This window comes from Epinephelus fuscoguttatus, linkage group LG1 (genome assembly GCF_011397635.1).
Source record: "Epinephelus fuscoguttatus linkage group LG1, E.fuscoguttatus.final_Chr_v1".
NCBI classification, from domain to species: domain Eukaryota; kingdom Metazoa; phylum Chordata; class Actinopteri; order Perciformes; family Serranidae; genus Epinephelus; species Epinephelus fuscoguttatus.
Window position 1 is genome coordinate 29966910 of NC_064752.1, and position 20670 is coordinate 29987579.

Sequence of the window (20670 nt, forward strand, 5' to 3'; positions counted from 1 at the left end):
TATCCTGCAGTGGTCTATCATTGCAGCTTTAATAAAAAGCTAATAACTCGGCAGCTCTTGCCGTACTTATTCCGTGGATCAGGGGTAGAGGGGGTAACTGGGGTGTGAAATAGACTCCAGTTAGGTGATGGACACATGAAAAGACTCGGATGGTTGGTTGTCACTCACACCGCCGGACCCGCCTTTGCTCCATCTGAAGTGAAAATATGAATCTAAATAGCCTGGAAAATGCATTTTTCTCCCAATAGTTCCCAGAAGTGTACGGGGGCATCATCACAGGGAGTCATTTGAAGCGCAGATAGTGCACACTGCCATGCCTGCTCCTCCGTGCGGTAGGAGGGGTTGTAGTGACGCTGTTATCCAATGGGCACCGGCTTCCTCCGGACGGAGCGCAGCACCTCTGTCTCAGCGGCACTTTTGCGCCAGACAAGTAGGGACGGCCGTTCACTCAGCACCCGAGAAGAAGAAACAGGGCTCCGGGAATTACTGAGGTGTATTTGGCGAAGAAGACTCATCTCTTTCCCCCTTTTTTCCCTCCTTACACGCGATTTTGCAAAGATGAACGTTGGCTGCGTCATCCTGGCGTGCACCTTACTTGTGGGCGCATCCTCGGTAAGATGAGTTCATTTCTACACGTCTTTTCGGCTAACAGTACAGTGGAAGTGCTGCACTGCTGTAGTGCTTTACTTGGGCTTTGCAGCGCGCTGCATGAGCCCATGGAAGTGGCTGTGAGAGGCTCACTTTCCCCCGCAGCGTTGCGCTAAAGGCAACATGATGCGTGTAATCGAGCTTAATACGGCGACGTTTAAGGTCAGGAGAAATATTTTTGTCGAAGTGTGGTGGGAAAAAAAGTCACTGACAACTCTGTACACCAGCCTCCCCATCCTCTCGCCTAAATAAACTGCAGTGCATTATTGCAGAGGACAGTGGTTTCTGGAGGGGCTTCTCGTTCTGTTGGCTGCGATCAACTTGGTTGGCACGTTTACGCACTGTCATTTCTCCCTTTCCACATTTTTTTGGTTAAAGGCTCAGTTGACGACTTGGTTATTTGGTCTACTGCTTATTTAGGAATAATGATTTAACGAACAAATCAACAATGATGAAGAGCTTACCCTACTTTATTTCCAAACTTAGGCAAATGATGCTCTAAAAGCAGTTTTATTTCCCAAACGTCTACAGTAGTAGTTTGTTGAGTTTTATTGATGTGCAGTCAGGGAAATGCTGAGTTGCCTGCATAATGCAACAAAGTGCAACATATTTCCTTCACAAAATCATAAACAGATGTGATGAATTAGGTGTGTCGCTGTAAGTGCATTCTGTGGAGAATGAAATGCCTGCTGGAAGAGCTCTGTGCCTGCTGCAACTATGCTTTTATATCAGCAGTATAATTTAATCCATTTGGCTTTTTTCTCTTTGCTCTTTTTTCACACATGCACACACACTGTGCGCTCTCTCTCACACTCCAATCAGCATGCAGTATGGATGTTTAGGTTAAACATTTCCTGCATGGCTAGCCACAGTCATCATCTTTATAATGGTTGTCATTGACGTCATTATCATTTTTATTTCATTCAACATGTGACGATCATCACGGTAACATCTGTAATGGCAGTGATGATTGTTATGACACACTGTGCAGGTCCAAGTGTGGCATGCTGTCGTGTAAAGCAAATCACTCACTGTATCCTGAGAGACTGTGAGGCTCAATATCAGTCTGAAAAGGCTGTGAGATCAGCTTGTGACCCCATGGCTGCAAGTCAATTTGCCAATGCTTAACAGCCCGTCTTGTTTTATTCCTCAGGGGAGTAAGGCAGGCCAGCCCCTCAAACCCCCGTGCAGACCAGGCTTCTCCCAGAACTTCTACACAGTGATTGTCTCTAGAGACGTACTGCACGGCCAGAGCATTCTCAAAGGTAAGCCCGCCACTTGCTGGTTCTCATTTATTGACTGATGATATTTTCTCTCCTGTGCCCAGATGTGTCCCCCAACCTTGTAGTTTGATTGAGTGAGTAAGTGTGTGTCTACATGTCTGCGTGTGTGTGTGTGTGGTGGGACATATATTATGGTGCGTGGCTCTCCATCACTCCTAAAGAAGGTCAAAACACACTCTGGTTGGGGCTGTGCAACATGAGCAGCTTCTCTTGAGGACAGACATGCAAATGTTCAGGCAAGTTGTTGTGAAGCTTAGGGTGAGAAAAATCTTGGGATGTGATTAAACATGACACAATGCATTCTGTTCAGGAGTTGTCATTTGCTATGGAGTTTCATTGATGAATGAACACCTAAATTACACTGATTGCAGTTAAAAAAAAAAAAAATTCTCCTTTTTTTGATTGACTAAGCAGCAGGCTGACAAAGCAGACTAATTTAAATGGCTCGTTCCCTACTCTGCATGTTTGCAGATGGAAGCCCAAAACTTTTATTTTATTCCCACAGTGCAAGCCCTTTTTATTCTTTCTTTTTTTTGCGGAGAAATTCAATTCTGTTTTCATTCGCTCCATTTCTTTTCAGAGCAGGCAGTGTACTGAATCTAGTGTGAGGTTCATCTCCTGCCATTTGAAATTATGCTGTGGTTTCTTCAGCGTGTCTCTTCTATTTGCTGGTGAATCTTTGCCATAATGGAAAAAATCCTTCTCATTCGTGTCCTAGGGTCCCAATTTGCATAATGAGCAGACAAACAAAACCTTTGATGTTAAAGGTCCACTGTGTAGGGTTTAATATAAAAAGCAGGTTTCCTTTAGTTTATAATCACCTGAAAATAAGAATCGTCATGTTTTTGTTATCTTAGAATGATCCGTTTACATTTACATAGAGAGTGGGTCCTCTTCCATGGAGATGACCATATTGCATTGCTATGTTTCTAGCCCAGAATGGACAAACCAAGCACTGCCATTTGCATTTTTTGCCTTGACCACTTTAATTAGCAGCCTCTTTGCAACGAGCAGAACAGCATCGGAAAAACACCAAATTTTAACGTCAAACTGTTTAATTTTGTGTTTGTGCCACTTTAAGTCACCGGGTCCGTTTGTTTTGGAGAGGAAGAGACCTCTGTGGATAATTCAGCTCCCGGTAAAAACCTCCTGAAAGTCTGGATCTTAAGTTATGAGAGAAAAAAGGTGAGCACACCTTAGCAGATGCTAGGTTAGCAGCCCCTCTGCAACAAGACCAAACGGCATCGGTAAAACACAGAATTTTACACTGATTTCTACTTGTTGAATCCTCGGGTCTGTTTGTTTTTAAGAGGAAGAGACCTCTGCGGAAAATTTGGCACCTGGTAAAAACCTCCTGAACAATGAACACTGAAGAAATATTAAGTTTAATTCATGCTTGGCCCATTGGAGAAGTTTCACCTGGTTGTGATCTGTATCATCAGAGATAGATGCCACTAAATCCTACACGCTGCGCCTTTAACTGGATGTGCTTCTCTAACACGTTATATCTAAAGCTCCACACTACAATGAAGAAATTGCCCCCAAGATAAGGAGTGCTCCAGCATTTTTCATATTTTCATATCCACACTGTGGAGTTCTAAGATAAAAGGTGGAGGGACTTGGTTTTATTAATATGGGCCTAATATTTAGGTTGTTCCACACTTACTCCCATTTCTTCCCTCTAACCTATTCTACACTGTTACTCATACTTGTGGGCAACATCTCAACAACAGCGTACAATAAGCTCAGCTCTCTCCTGACACTTTGCCTTTATGGCCAAATATTTGTCTATTATTATGTGAAACACTGTTTGCCAGGAGGAAATGGCATTCTCATTGTAACAGCTGTTTGAGTATTTTCCAGGCTGCAAGCGAAACAATTGACTTATTCTGGAGGTTATTTTGTTATTTAGGAGGCTGACAAGGACAGTGTAGGCGGTCAGTGGGGAGCGAGCTTGCCTGAAGGGGCTCGGGGCTCAAGGCTTCTGCCTGTTTGGAAATGGGCTGAGGCGTCCTCGCTGACCCAAACAATGTTAAGAGAGAGTGATGTGTCGAGACAGATAGCATATGCTGGTTCCTAATCCATGTTTGTGTGTGCTATATGCACGTCTGTCTCGGGGGAATGTTGTGCACACATGTCTTGGTGTACATATTAGCCGCTAACAGCTAAAAAAAGTTACAGCAAAGCTTAACTGCTTCAATTTGATTTACCTTATGTGCTACATCAGCTCCAGCTTTTGATCCCATATTACCTTTGCTTTCAGTCTCTTGGTTTCATTTTCTCTGTGTTTGTTCTTCCTGAAAATCAATCTGAGAGCCATGCTGTCCTCCCAGCTGGCCACTCAAATGGATAGGGGCTGTAGCAGCTTACAGTAAGTCCTCATGCAATGATGAATGTGCGGGGGCTGGCCTTACTGAAGGTCTGTTTTCTATACAGTGGGATACAAAGCGAGAGGAAGCCTTTAATACCAACGCCACAATATGTATAACCTGAAACTGTCACTTTCCAAGAAAATGAATGGGCCAGGGATGAGATGAGGGAGGTTGTGGGATGCTCCAGAGCTGGCTAGGGGGTTGCTGGACCGCTGTGGGCCGTGGCTGTTGTCTCCCTGGAGAGATAGACAGTGAGCGATGGGGGAAGGACTAAAGAGCTGTGGCCCAGCAGGTGCAGTGTGAACCAGGCCTCTGTTTCCAGTCACTGAACAATGTGTGGACCGCAGCTCGTTTCATGCTGAGGTGGAAGGAGGAGTTGTTTCTTTCCTGTTTTATTGTTTTGATCGTGTGTGGGTACTTTAGAACTAACTAACATTTTTGATGTCAGGTTCATTTGTACCAATCTGAGTTAACTGAATGTGTTAGAAATATTTTTCCTTGATGCTCCAACTACGTAAACCCTATACACAATGGTGTTTTATCACACCTCCTGTTGACTGACTGTTTTCCAAGGCACACTGCAGGATTTCAAATGTTCGAATGTGTTTAAGGAAGCACCATGGGGAAAAGAATAGAGCTGACAATAAAGGTGTGACAGGACATGAGGGGTGAGAGAGCGATGGGGAATGATACGCAACGAAGGTCCCCTGCTCGATGCAAATCAGGGATGTTGCAATTTATGCTCGACACCTTGAACACAAGAACATTAGGGCACTGCAATTTCATCTGCAACAAAAACAGTAATACAAGTTGTACATGGTTTTTGAGCCTGTGTGGGAGGTTACATTTCTCAACCCACAAAATATTATCATAGACTGTTTAGATTAATGGATGTAGTCACTGTGACGTCACCTATTGGTTGTGGACTCCTGTTTTGAAGCTCTGAGTTTGGCATTGCGTCTTGGATTTTCCCGAGGTGACTACAGTATATTTGGGTGAGAAGGTGGAGCTGTGGAGGAACGAGGAATAGATCCGGCTCCTAAACTGTGGTGACGCTACACAAATAGCCTGTCGTTCAAAGTGGTCTTGACCCTATGCGAAACTTAAAGTCTTAATATCATTTAAACGGGTAAATTATATAAAAATTAATTCTCCCTGCACTGATGTCATGAAGAGGGGAGAAGCTATAGAGACCAAAACCATCTTTGCACCAGGCTGTGAACATTAATTTCTGCTGTAATGTTGGGGGTCTATCAGTATTGACTCGCTTCTGGAGCCAGCCTCAGGTGGCCATTCGAGGAACTGCAGTTTTTTATACCTCTGCATTGCATTCCTTTATAGCCAAAAAATGTCCACTCAGCAGTTCAAACAGAGTGTGATGTTCGCTTCTCAGATAGTTTATTTTTGATATGTTTTTCAAAGTCAAAAAAGGTCAAACTCTTCAAGTTGAGAACCTTTAGAAGTCTCATACAGATGTGTCTATCTGGAGAGAGATGTTTTTCACTGGACAGTGACAAATTGACAATCAATGGAGACCAGTGCCACTGCACCAACATTCAGAAGTCTAAAACACAACAGCATTGCTTTGAAAATGGTCAGCAGTGATTTAAATGATAGTAAATTAGCAGTAAGTACACAACATTTGCTGAAACATTAGTATGGTCCTTAAACATTGCTTCTTTCCTATAGTGTCCCCTGTAGTGAAGTGTCTGGTCAAGACTTGAAAGGTCATTTTTGAATAGTAATACATCATTCAGTGCCCCCTTTGGTTGTTCCTCGCTGGCTTTATAGGTTAAAAAGGCTGTTATTTCTTTGTGGTTGACCATAAAAGACCTTTGTTTAACTAACTGACAAATCTCTGCGCTGCCGCTAAGTTGTGCTGAATAAATCATCCCATGCTCCCATGGAGATGTTTGTCTGAGAGCTGGATCAGGATTGGAGGGGGAGGCTGTGGCACACAGGCAAGCAGACAGCCAGGCCTTGAGTCGTGGTCCGTGCAGATTCTCGCTGTGGGCAGATAAGCCATGAAAAGAAATATTCCGGTGATTGCACATCGCTGTGTAAACCATCACCTCGCTCCAAGAGCCGGAACAGACACCTAGGAACACGGACAAGGGGATGTGGCCTCAGCACAAAAGAAATTGATTTGGAATACAGTTCAGTCAGGATAGTGTCTCTTTAAGTCACTGTCAACCCATATTTGAAAAGACAGCAGTGATGAGTTTCACCCTTTGCCCCTTGCCAGTCCTTAGAGACAGTGAACAACGCTGCTCTGTGTGATTTAGATACCCGTCTGGCTGCATATTTTGCTTTATGTCGCCGAGATTATGTGACAGAGAAAATGACTTTGATGGATTTGCTGGATTGGTGAAAACTTGTTTTTGGAGAGAAATCGATGTCAGTTTTTCAATGTCGGGCTTTAGAAATGCAGCAGAGGGCCACTTTGTTGTGAGCAAATGAGATAAATAAAAAATGCTGATGATACCTAACTGTTTTCTGGCAGACAGCGTCACAAGAGATGTTTGTATTCCTTAACCATGCATACAAAAGCTTTTCATAAAGCCTGTGCTTTGCCACCTCGACTCCACGCTGCCCTTTCAAAGAGAATGGGCTTGTTTTCATTTTCTGTCCCTGTGTTGTCTCTTGAATCTCAGGAGATGAACTTGCTCTATGAGAGAAAAGTCACAGTTGGGTGTCTTTTCCTTGGTTCCTTCATCCCAGGGCTTTTAATTTAAAATTGGGTCTTTCTTATTGCGGTTAAAAAATTGCACACTCACACTGTACTTTAATCTAAAAGATTAATTTAAGGAGGATCATGCCTCCATCCACTATTCGCTTTCGGCTTGGATTTCCTATTGTTTAATTCCATCTCTAAAAGTTACACACACAAAATGACTTGTAACATGACCCCAATTAGACTACGGCAGGAAAATCTGGCAAGGAGCCATATCTGCTTTGAAACAGCCAGCTTGGCGTTCGCTGTGCTGTGGAGAACTCCTGACTCCTAACCTACTATCCAAAGTGACAGGGCTTTCATAAGTACGTCCAGACCCAAGAACTAAAGGGGGGGGGGGGATTACGTTTCCAGGCATTTGATAAGCGGGATGCCATTTTCCCTCTGACTCACGAACGTCTCTCTTGTCCTCCAGAGAGTCTTTCATCTCTGCAGCCAGGACCTGCAGTCTGTGGCGAGCTGATAGAATACAGGTACAGAAGATGAGCCACATCATTTCTCTTTATCTCACCTGCCTTCTTACCAAACCAAGCTACGCTCCTATATCCCTCAAACTCCCTACAACATGACATACATGCTGAGCCAATTCCATCAAGCAAGCCACCCAAGATATAGTACATGTCACCGCACAATCCTTTTCATCCTGTTTTGTAGTCATTTCCTCAGTGGAGGTAGTAAGTAAAAAAGGGGGTTCTGATAGATGGGAAACTGGCTGTCAGCAGAAATATTATTGCCTCTTGTCAGGAATGTGAATTTTATTAGTTCTAGTGCACTGATCTCCACTGAGCTCCTCTCGCTGTGTACTGGTATTAGCTTCAGTCTCATGGTTGGTCGCTGGGTCATGGCATATGCTCTCCGAGAGTTTCATTACAACACAGATAGTTTCATTGCTTTCCCATGCGGTGCCCAATGAGAGACGGGCGTGATTCATCTCGACCTCCTTGCTTGTCAACGTGAGGAGCTGTCAGAGACAAACCTGACGTCTGAGACTCCCGCTGCATTTTCAAAGCGCTGTGCACGGCCTCTGTTTGCACTCCACTGGGTGAGATTATGCAGTAGAACTACATTTCCTGACAAAACAGAGGTGAGCTAATTGTGCCCTGGATTCTGACCTTCAAACAGAGCTATCCGCAGTATCATCAGACCTCAGATTGCATCTGCAAAAGCTGGCGGCCGTGAGTTAAATCATGGAGTTATTATAAGGGGAAAAGAAGAAACTAGGCGCTTCTTATGGTGATAGCCAAAAAAGAGAGTCCTTGGCAAGGGCTTAACGGATAAGAAGGAGACTGTGTTGGAGGAGGAACTAGAGACTTACTACTGTATTTCTGGAGTTGAGACAAGGGCAAATTCATAAAAAAAACATTTATGGACGAAGTTGAAAGTGGTCTTTCGTGTTTCTTAGAAACCGTCTCTAAATTACAGTTTAACCTGCCTGATGGATGCCTCGCTCTACATATACTATCAAAGAAAGTAGCAAAAAGGAGTCTTTTTAAGAAGTGAACATTGTGTCTACCTTTGACGACCTTGCATTTTTTGAATACCATTTGCATTTGTTATCAAAAACCTTTTTCTTTTTTTCTCATTGGCCGCCCTCCCTCACAATCAATGTGTATTAGCGCTTTGCATCTCTGTGCTCTTTAACGATCTGTGGGCTTGATTGAGACTCTATTGGCTTTTTTGTTGCAATGCAGAAATGAACAATTTTCCCACCAGGAGACCTCAGCTTCACCTTTCAGCTGTAAGTGTAACTCACAATCTACCAGTTCATTACAAAGGTTCCCTCCCTCCTCTGGGCTCGCAGGATTTACATGCATCTGAATACAAATCAGGTCTTCAGCATTGAAGTGGTGTTTCTTCAGCTCAAATTAGTCACTTGTTATCCTGTTATCCTGCTTGTTTGTATTGTCATGACAGTACACACTTCAGTGTCATTTAGGTGGATTATTGGATGGTTAATTATTATTACAATTAATAGAAAAACAGATAGGGCTTTATCTGCAGTAACCCTGCAAAAGAATGTGAAAAGAGGAGAACAGGCGCTCACTGCAACACTCGCCTGTTGGAAAATAATGTGAAAAGCTCAGTTTGAACCAATTTTCCATTTCCGTTATCATCAGTCAGAAATTGTGGCTTTTCAAAGCTGTGATTGGCATTGAGTCATGCCTAGCTTTTTTCCTCCTAGAAATAAAATACATTGGGAAATAGAAAAGCAAGTGTTGAAGTACTGTATAGAACACATTTCTTATTTTGTCGTTTATCTACCTACAGTATGTGGCCATTACCAGCTAGTTTCTCTAGTCAACCTCCATCAGATTCTTTTAATTCTTCTTTTCGATTATCAAAAGTTGTGGATGGTAACGATGAAACTGTTCCATTCTGTACTGTATTTACATCACCTCTCTGCTGAGGTACCAGTACACCAATCCGGTTGGTTAATAGAGAATCTACACTCTACACTCATACTCGACACTGACTACAATGAACTGTAACCACTGTTCCTTCCCATGGTGGCATATTTACATACATTAGTCAACCATAAGTATAAAATGAGAGAATGTTTTGCTGCGTTTTCATCTTTACAAGTGTTTAAAAAAATATGTGGACGATAAACAATATGCTGACATCATTGATAAAGAGGAAACACAGCAAGAGCTGGATGGAGCTGTGACGTGACCATTACCATATGGTAACAACCAACCTACATAAAGATTTAGGCACCTGTTCATATGGGTTACATACTGTACAGTTCCAAGGGTACTATGCTGAAAGTGTTTGGTGGAGACACACCTTTTTAATTATTGTGGAGAGGATCTCTAACAACTCAGCCAGTTGGAGAGGATCCACAAGTCCTCAGATGTATCTAGTCCTCCTCCTGGACACTACAAGGACAGGTGGAGGAGGGGAGTTGGAGACTGAGGCCAGGAGGAGCTAGAGGTAGAACCATAAGCTCATCAGTGTTGGGAAAGTTACTTAAAAACTCTACTAATTACTCAGTTTCTTACGCATTACTCATTAATTACATGACTTTGCTAATTACTCAGCAGCAAAATTAAGCTAGTAAAAAAAGTAAGCAAGTGTTAAATGACTTTACTTTTGTACTCCCAGCCCAGTAAATGTTCATTTAAACAAGCTTCCCCACCTGCTCATCTCATCTTTTGTAACTAACGTATAAAAAAAGAGACATCGTGTTTTAACAAGCAGCCCTACAATTTGAAGGGATTTACTGAAACTGTAAAGCTGCGGGTTCACACACTATCACCATCCAGCTCCTGTCAAAACTGGGTGATTCCTCCCTACAACATGTAAATAAGACAACTTTGAAATTGCTTGAAGCTGTATCACTTCTTACCGAGTGGAACGTTGCCCCTTTTGTTGGAGGCTAACACCTCTGTCCCTTGTGCCAAGCTATCAGGGCAGTCTGTCCGTGAATGGCCACACTTATATTAACCCTCCAATCGAGCTCCTGTAAAGACAGCAAACAAGCTAATCCTCGTGTACAAATTTTACAGTCAGTATTTACTGAGTGATGAGCTGTGAGAATCTATGAGAATCTCCACCTGCCCTCTCTCTTAGTTTTTCTCCCCTGCCCCCTCTTCATTCCTGAGTCAGGGGCTCAAAGTGACATACAGCCTCTCACTTTATTGATGAATTATGGCCAAGCGGTTTGACCTTGTGTTGCCTTTTGACCTCTCGTGTTCTCCAGCACTCATATCCTCAGTCTGCGGCACTGCAGGAGATGAAAACATGGCCCAATCAAAATGATTTACTTTTGGCTTGACTCAACACATAGATCCTTCTAAGCTGCTGAATGCATCTCCAGAGGGCCACTCTGTATTGTACTGTACAGCCATTTCTGAAGCCACAGGGCTTTTGCTATTCTATCGCCTTAATTAAAAGACTACACTGTCAAGATGCCTTTGTTCTACAAACTCTTATATCAAAAAGGTCCCTTGCCAGAGAGCAGCTTGTGCTCGACTTTGTCCTTTGGATTAATTCAGCCTGGAATCTATATTTGATCAGGGCGCTGGCGTGCTTTTGTTTTTACCATATTTTCTTGTTCATTTTTGTTTAATGCGTAAACACAGTTATTTATTTATATGTGAACACAGCATACTTTGTGCATTTGTGTGTTTGCGTGTGCATGTGTTTGTAGGCAGCGCTCCATCCCAGAGAGTGATTATCTTAAATAGAGAAATTAAAGGATTACAAACCAGCCCAGTAATCCAGCTGTCAATCTCACGACTCATTAGTAAGCAAAGGAGAGGGATGAGGCAGAGAGAGGTGTACAACACACTGAGAGACACACCTGTTTATAGTGGTAAAGCTGTAAACTTTTTAATCTAAAAGGAACTATGATTTTCTGTACTCCCATATTAATTTACAACTTTCATCAGAGGCACTGATTTTACCTCAGCAGCAGAGATGTACTGTAGTGCCTCACAGTTTAAGGCCATGTCCAGTGAAAATCAAGTTTTTAACCTTGTTAACACGTCCATATAGTGTTTTAATAGGCTACAAGACATATCATGATTGGGTACCATTCACATTTGAACTGATACTAGTACCTGTACCCAGCGGTACCCTTTTTTTCAGTACTTAACTTTCTCTGTAATTACAATTTAATTTTTAAACAAGCTGCAGGGAGGGTGAGTAGACTAAAACACAATTCTGCTCCTCTGCACTTTCCTAATCACACATAGAGCTAATCTTCTGTCTCTGTCTGCCTGCCTGTGTTTGTGTTGGTATGCGTGTGTGTGTGTGTCTGCTCGTCTAGCTGTCATACTAGGGTATTACCAAAACAATATAGAAAAGAAAATAGACCAGACACTGCTACTATTTTGGCAGATCAGCACAGCTGTGATAGTTTTTGCTCTCTGGGAAGCCAACGGAGCAGCCACGGAGCTCCGGAGCTGGCGTCCTGGCTTCAGGGTGCTTCTGCTTCCTGTCTGAAGTTCAACCCAGCGGGTCTGCAGATATCTGTTGACGGCCTTGGAGCTCTATGGCAGGCTTCCAGGCTTTGGCGCGCTCCACGGCACTTTGGCCTCTTGTCTAAACCCAGCATTCTCAAACAGATGCGCTCTTAGGTGCTGACATTTGGCACCACTGTATTAACGTGAATTGGAATTCAGCAGTACCAACATATTATGGTCGATACGCTTAAAAATATCGATGCCCAACCCTAATCATGAGTTAAGTCAGCTGTCAGTGGCTGAGCTTTTCCACCTTGGAACTGCAGTGTACCAATGACAGTCTCAAAAACACAGATTCAGACAGCCAGGGTTTGTGATGTCACATATCAAAGGAACAGAGTTGGAAATTAGCACTACCCACCTGCCAAATGCTGGTAAAATCACCAGCCAATATAACAATGGTAAATTGACTGGTAGATTTTGCTATCCACCAGCCACAGTGGCAGGTGGACAACCGAGTTTATCCACAGCCCTGCTAAGAAACCAATCCTGTCAGCTTGTGAAGTAAAAAGTATTAGAGGAGAAGCCAGGTGTAGCTATGTATCAATTGTTTGTGAGCTACGTTTCACTCTCACTTTCACTCTAACATGTCAGAGCTGGTGATCACTCAGAAACAAGGTTTAATTTGTGAACACATTATTAGCTGTTTGGTGACAGTCTCATGTCTCAAAGGCTCATGTTATCTGTTAATGTTATGTGTTTAGGTTTGTAGAAAGCGATGAGCAGAGTCAGAGGTGAGCAGGTACGCTTGAGTTGCAGGCAGCTGGCTGGTGGAGAGGCGGGGACTCATTTGCATAATCACAGATCCGTACATACCGAATGAGGCAAAGATTTAAAGTTACATCTAAGCTATTTTAAGGCATGAAGGGATTTTTTTATGGGAAAATCTCATAAATATGTAATGTTGATGAACAGAGATGAGTTTTTAGGGCTTTAATCAATGCCAGGAGAGGAACTGTAGAGAAATATTTTCACTGAGATTTAACTGTAAAAATCAATTTTTCACAGACTGTTGAGATGTATAAAAATATATGACATTTATTAAATTGCACATTTTGGTGTTAATATACTGACTGAAAACAACAGGGGGCTTTGATATTTCTCATAATTCCTGTTGAAAATTAGATTATTTGCACTCTTGATTGCAACTCAGCTCAATGCTCACAAGCTGACTGTCAGAAGAAGAGACCTCACGCTACTCAGCTGCCTGGATTGAGGACATTATGCTGCATTAGGATATGCTCTGGAGCCTGACTCTTTTACATTAGAATCCCTTTCAAGGATTAACATTGTTACTGTACCTCTATACTCAACGTATATACCAAGTGCTATCAGAGTTTAGTTGGTGCTTGTTTCACTTTCCCTGCTATTCACTGTTTTAAATAGCAAATGAATGGGCACAACAACAATTACATACACAGCAACATATAAACTGTGTGTGTGCAAGCTGCAGATTAGCCTTGGTGTTGAAAGATAGACAGCATCTCTGCCATTTTTCACCAGGCTCTGAGGCACATAAAAGAAAACAGTTTGGGAAACGACGGCACCATAAAAGAAAATAGAAACACAAATCCTGACTCCATCATGGAAAAAAGGGCGGAAATTGCATCTCCTATGGCGGTGACGCTTTTTGGATTTGATTGTATCAATTTGCTGTCTATTTCGATCCAAAAAGAGGGCTGTGTGCAGGCTTATTTGCTCATGCACAGTGACTTGTGGATGCCCACTGCTGGGAACTATTTCTTATGCAGCTCATCTCATCTCATTTAATTTACATTTCACCATTTTCAGTTTTTTTTTTTAAGTTTTCTTTTCACAGATTGTACTTCACTCATCGAGGTGTCTCTGTGTGAGTTTCAATCTATTTCCTCCCATGAAACTTCCCAATTAGGATTCAGAGGAAGCCGTTTCTTTTAATCATGTTTTAATGTTATAGAAAAGGTTTTGTTGTGCAGTTTTGCTCGATGTGTGTCACCTCCTGTGCAATGACTGGCTTGCTTTGTTGAAAAAAATATGATTGTTACTACAGCAGAGGGAACTCAGTCACACTTTCTACAGACTGTCTGTTTGAAAGAGCTCATTCTGGCTTGGATTCAGATGGCTGATTTGGAAATCACAATACGGGACCATGCTCCATCCTGTTGTGATGCAGATTTGTCTGTGGGAGGCCGACAAATCTGCAAATATGCTTTGCTGACCAGAATAAACAGAAGATGTTCTGCTGTAGAATTGTAATGCAACTTAATCCATTCTGTCTCCCGCTCCCTCTCATCTCCAGCACTAATGTCAGTAAAGAATTGGAATTTTTTTTTTCATGTTTTTATCGCTTACTTTGCTTTCTTACCATGAACACATTATTTCAGCTGTCTCTCTGTATGTCGCTTTCTCTCTCTCAAAACCTGCGGGAGCTCATCATGCTACCTCTGACTCCCTTATGAATCCATTTCCTCAAAAACTAAGACACCAAACGAAGCACGACTTACTTGTCTGATTTATATTTAGAGCTGCACTCAAGAGCAGGTCACATACACATGTTGTATCCCAGGCACATGCGCGCGCGCACACACACACACACACACACACACACACACACACAGAGTGACACATACTTCAACACTTACTGTAGAGGTTAATGCGTTGTAGCAGGGGCCCCTGTAGGTATCTGCACAAATGTTAAATGTGTCATTATGCTATTAGCTCTGACCTCCAGATGGGTTTCGTCTACATTATAACAATCCACCTGCAGACCTGTATATTTCTGATCTCTGCTGGGGAACGTGCACATAGTTGAACTGCCGGGAAAAAAAATTAAAAAATAATTGTTGTGTCTTTTATACTGCTTGTTCACCTCTTCACCTATTTGTGTATGAATTGGATAGAGGCGCATTGTAAATACCCGTGAGAAGATTATAGCCATCGGCCAGCAACAGTCAGAAATCCACATGAAACATCATTACCATGCCAAAGATGTCCCAGTTGCAACGCGTCTTTTGTTGTCTCTGCATAACAAGATGGAGTTTTGTTTTTTTTTTTCAAATATGCTTAAGCTTGACGTTTGGCATTCCAGTCTTTATTTAGTAAGAGGCTAGTAATTCATAAAAGTACAGAGGGAAATCTGGGGTTGAGAACCCACTTTTTTGATTGAAATATGGGAGCAAATCAATAGAGCCCTCCTTTTTGCTGCCAACGTGCAACGCAGACACATGCTGGTAGCATCGATCACAGCTTCAGAAGAATCACAGTTTTCCTCCACTCCTTCACTCTGTCTCTCTGTGTGCCTCCCCTCCCCTCTCCATTTCTTTCTCTTGTCTCTTTTCTCTCTGTTGCCTCGTATAGGTTTTCAGATAAAAATAATAGCTCTGAGAACCAACAGAGAAGAGAGGGATAGAGGAGGAGGAGGGGGGGTTGGTGTTGGTGACAGTGTTTGCGCTCTGCACCACAACCCAGCAGTAAGACAATAAGAGGCAGTCTGACTAACTGTGGCCTCTGGGAATAGAAGCCTTCTTATTGCCATAAACAGCAATTTAGCATGGGTAAAAGAAAAAACGGATGTAGCCATATTACTGTGTCATGATGATTACAGCCACCACAGGGCTGTGGCAAAGTGAATGATTGGCAGTTACATGCAGGCACCTATTTAAATGCAGCATCAAATTTATAGCTGTGTAAACCAATCTAACATCAAGGCTAACCCAAATGATGACACGTCAGTGCCGCCGCAGATAAATGAGGGATGTTCAACACCAGCTCTGTAGTGTGGTGCTCTTTTATTGCTGATGCCTGTGTTTGTTGAAAACAGAGATTGTCATGTTGATGGAATTTGCATACAATAGCTCATGTCTGTACTGATTTGCAGCCCACAGGTTACTGGCTGAACATGCTGTAGTCATTTCTAATCCAGCCGTCTGCATTCTAACCAGAGGACATGGAAAGCTTTGAACAGCTCTCTAAAAGTATCATTATGAAGCTGAGAGTTAAACGTCCTGGTTGAATAAGCTCTGCTGCCCTGCAGGGCCATAGGCCTACTGTGTATAACTCACCTGTCATGAATAAACATCAACCATCCGTAGATATCTGGTGGGTTTCCAGATTTCATGTGGTGAATCACGGCTTGATTTGCATTTTTGTAATGCTGTTCCAAGATTGTATTAAACTATTGAAATACCATGTGATACTTTGACCACAGCGATGGCTGTGCTTGTTATTTTTAACCGATAGCTCTTCCTGGCTGGGTCAGGTTCAAGGCCCATAGAGCTCATTATTGTAGAGCTAGGGTGGATATTGGCAACAATACAAGACCCTTTTCCACCTTCAGGCCCTGCAGCATGTAAGATGAAACATGAGGAGGAGTTGGAAGAAGGCCTGAACAACAGTGCAGTCATGTGTGTGATCTACAAGGCAAGCTGCATAACGGTGTATACAAAGGAATGACCTTAAACTGGGGGAATTTTCAAATGCATTGCAGCGTGTGGTGTTTACCAAGGTCATTTCCATGAAAATCTACTAGTACTATCTGTGATGTTGAGTCATTGTGAAGATGTTAAAGTCAGAACAGACGTCATCAGACCAGCATTACGTCATCAACATCGTCATCAGCAATCGCCCCCTTGTGGTTGAGGGATTGCAGTGTCACATAAGGACAGAAACAGGAAAAGCTTTTTATAGCTAGTTGTGAAAGACATGAACAGAAGAATCCATATCCCCGGCTTTATAATAAAATAAAATTACTCGGATGATGGGCACTGCTTCCGCTTTGTGTGGCCCATAGAGCAGGCACACTGGAGATCCGGCAGGCTGAGCTGGCTACTTCTGGTTTAGTGCTGTGCTAACTTGAATGGGGATAAAATTATTTAATTGTGCAGCTCTTCTAGACTTTCTAAATGCATCAAATTCTGATTGTGTCATGACTCATTTCGTGGGGGTTGTGATAATAGAAAAGATTTTCCACTGACTTACAGACGTCTTTTTTTGCCATGTAAGTCCATAGGAAAAAGTATTTTTGGGCCACAGGGATGGATGTAATTCCAGTTTTTGGGCCACTTCAGAAATTCGCTTTATGGCTGGCGCTCTTCTCATTGGCCTGGTTACTGGGGCCACCTTTGTTGCTGCCCTGTTAGCTTAGCTTTGACCTTAGCCTAGTTAACTGGATTAGCCTTTAGTCACCCACAGATAACGCAGCCTCTCTAATTATATTACAATGTTTATGTTAACTGTTTCCTTTCTTTTTGAGAAACTTGTCCATCAATTGAAACAGCTTATCTCTGCTAACATTACCTTGGATGTCAATGATGCTCTAGAGAGCGAAACCTTTTGGCTTGATAGCAGGCCTGTTAGCTCTTGTATAACCTTGTCACTAATTTTCCTGACAAACTGGGCTTTCTTGTCATAACTTAGATTGATTTTTTTTAACTCAAAACTTGATATAGTTATTCAGAAATTGTTAACATTGACTCGAATAATTCCTCAATTTCAGTTAGATTGTATGACAATAAAAGATGACATGCTTTTCCTTTTTTTTAGTGCTTATCTGAGGTAGTTGCAGTGTGCGTGTTGATAATGTGCAGTTGTTTTGGTGGTTTGGTTATATGAGCATTGCTTTAGGACAGTTAGTTGTACTGTGGTGAGAGTCTTCCTCTGCTCCTCCTGTTGAATGCCTCTCTGCTGGTTTGGGGCGGTTTGATTTTACATGTCTGATGAAGCCATTTGTCGAACAACCTGAAAATGTTGTGTGTAGTTTACACATTTTGCACCCGTCCTGCCAAAAGTGTGTATCACAAGGTAAGGTGTAAGCTGCCTTTTTAACAGGAAAACTAATTAAAAGAAACTGCTGCAAGCTGAAAGGTTGAGCCAATTAAACTATTGTAATAACTGCTGTTTAAAGCACTTCTGTATTTATATCAGTTGTAGTAACGTTAGTGCGGTTCGGAGAAGGCTGCACACAACACACATAGCCACACATGCCAAAAATACTCAGCCATTTTACTCCTAATTAATCCCAGTAAACATCTGAATACTTGCTCCTCAGTCCTAATTCACAGCTTGTGTTTTCCATTCTAATTTAATCAAATCTTTGCGTTCATTTCTCAGCTGCCAACAGAGGGGAAAATGCGAAAGAATCGCTAACTTTGTCTTGTTAATAGGCATTAACAGAGACAGGCGGTGTCAGAATCTAAGCTGTACCCTGCAAGTACTGGAAGATGCTGTTTTCACAGTATTCTCTTAATCATCAGTCCCCCTCCAGTTATTCACGTGTTTAATATGCATAAGCTACATGCACTTGTCACAACATTTAACTGTATGAACTGCATCCATAAAGAATTGGGAGTGTTACGGATATGCAGCCGACAAATTCTTGCATTACAGATGGTAAAGATGTGAGTGAATTGGACAGAGTGACCATTTACGCTGAATCTGCTCACACACACACACACACACACACACACACACACACACACACACACAGACTGTCAAAGAGAAATACCAGATCATTTTATTTGCTGGTGTAATTCTATCAAGCAAAGACATCATCAGTAATGGATCACACATGGATCACTAGCCTTAAGCCTCCTCTCCTCTCCTCTCCTCTCCTCTCCTCTCCTCTCCATCCCTCTGTTTCTCTGTTTTTATTTTCTCCCTCCCTTCGCCTTGGAAGACTTTTAGATCCAATTTGCAGTCCTCTCTGTGCCTGCGTTGCCATCTTTCTCAACTTCAGTGTATTCACCAGCCTGAAGCCCTGTGTGAACTTCTCTTCACACTCTGGAGATTGTATCTGTCGTTCCGTGGAGAAATGGAGCAAACAGGGGATAAGATGTTGACAGACACGCTTTTTACTCTTCTATAGAACATATCATACATGGTATATATATAGTTTTTGTACCTCTGCATTTTTACATGTGGATGTGTGTGTGCGCAGAAACACTTGAGCTTTCCCCAATTTTCAATAATCTTACCACACGCCACCACAAGTCAGAAGCAGCGCCCTTGCAGGCTGCATTCTAAATACTCTCAAGGCTGGAGGCAAAGCAACATGAATTTCAATGAATTATTAAACAGGATTATTTATTTACTTCCTCCGTACCCTGAACCACCTAACTGGCAAATCTACATAGCATTTTTTCGAACCTGTGGCACATTTGTATGCATAATTTACTCTCATGGCTGAATATTTTCTTTAGGATGTCGAGTTTAGTCCATTTCCTGCACACCTTTGGGAATCAGCCCGGTGGACTTTGAATTGTAAAGTGCTGTAATTCTAATGGACTTTGATTGTACATTGCACTGCGCTTATCTTCATGAAGAGATTGATTTTGAAACATCAGTTAGCATAATTTGTTTTGCAGCCATCATCTGGTGCCTCTGAATTTTGGTTTGTTTTAGATTAATGACATTGTGTGAATCAAGTGGTATTGTTCTGGTGGGCGAGGATGTGCCAAATGCATGTGTGTGTCTGAGTGTGTGTGTGTGTGTGTGTCAGACTATGTTGGCAGTGGGAGAAAGAGATGAATAAGCAAGCAGAGGACTGGAGCCCTGCCAGCCCGTGAGACTCCGGCGCACTGCAGATGAGCCAAACCTCCATCCATTCACATGGAGCTCTTCATGGTGGGGCGACGACATGCTCCCACCGTCAGTGTGTCTGTCAGAATTTATGCGCTGCTACATGTTTATGCGTACTGTAATTCTTTGGCAGTTTCCATTAACAGATATTGAGCCATCTCAGAGGCATGATTAAATATCAATCTAAACCTCCTGAGCCAACAACCTTGGTTTTATTATGAAGTTTAAATGAGAAAATCTCACCAATCTCATGGTAAACATCATTATGTATTTATAAAACCCTGCCTCGGATCATTAACGGCACAGCACACATCAAACATGGCACCTTAATAAATAGCTAACAGCCCACGTGTAACTGAAGCACAGAGTGTGTGACCTATGCAAATAGCACACAGATGAAATGTAAATCAAGGTAAATGAGATGACACCTCCATTCCTGCTGTCTGAACGGACCTGTACATGTTTCTTTACGTTGCTATTCATCCAGCGATATAAGGAGTGTATGTGTGTGTGTGTGTGTGTGTGTGTGGTCAGAGACATCAGCAAGACTAACACTGCAGTGATGGAGGATGCAGCTGGAGGGCAGTTAGATTACAGCAGGATCCTCCTGATATTACTGCCAGGGGTGCAGCATGTGCCTGATAACACTGATAGAAATATGAGTGTTCTGTATCAGGGCTGAATCAGTTAATGAATGGACCCCTCAGGGCTAATAAATGCACATGAATTGTGGTGTGTTATACAGGCCTCTCTGTAAATACTGCCAGTCGGGCACAGATACCTTGTCTTCTGCCAAGATTTATGATTATTGAGGAACTCTTTGTCAGTTTTACTGTAAGAGCACTATAGAAACTATTTATGCACTTACATACACATGTCGCACACACATCTTTTAAACACTGAAATGAAAAACAGTTCTGTGGCTCTTTGATTCTTTGTAGTTAGCTGGACGGCATTTGATTTGAATATGTATTTATTCACATACAGCACTGTAAAGCGCAGGAATTTAATGATGCAAATGCATATGCTAAATATGCTCACTGCAGGGAATTTTTCACCTGTCAAAATCATGATATTGAAGTTGTATTTCAAATGCAAGATCAGAAGTC

General features: G+C 42.3%; 1 protein-coding gene across 2 annotated transcripts in view; it reads left to right on the forward strand.

Moving 5' to 3' along the window:
* The first annotated feature begins 346 nt into the window (after positions 1 to 346).
* cdh4 (cadherin 4, type 1, R-cadherin (retinal)) overlaps positions 347 to 20670 on the forward strand; it is a 255920-nt gene continuing 235596 nt past the window's right edge. Inside the window, exons 1-2 of one of the 2 annotated variants that reach the window (XM_049584183.1) lie at positions 347 to 612; positions 1802 to 1913. In XM_049584183.1, coding sequence (XP_049440140.1) covers positions 364 to 612; positions 1802 to 1913 — 361 coding nt within the window. In that variant the 5' untranslated portion in view covers positions 347 to 363. The remainder of the gene's footprint in view (positions 613 to 1801; positions 1914 to 20670) is intronic. The other variant, XM_049584190.1, reaches the window with a different exon arrangement.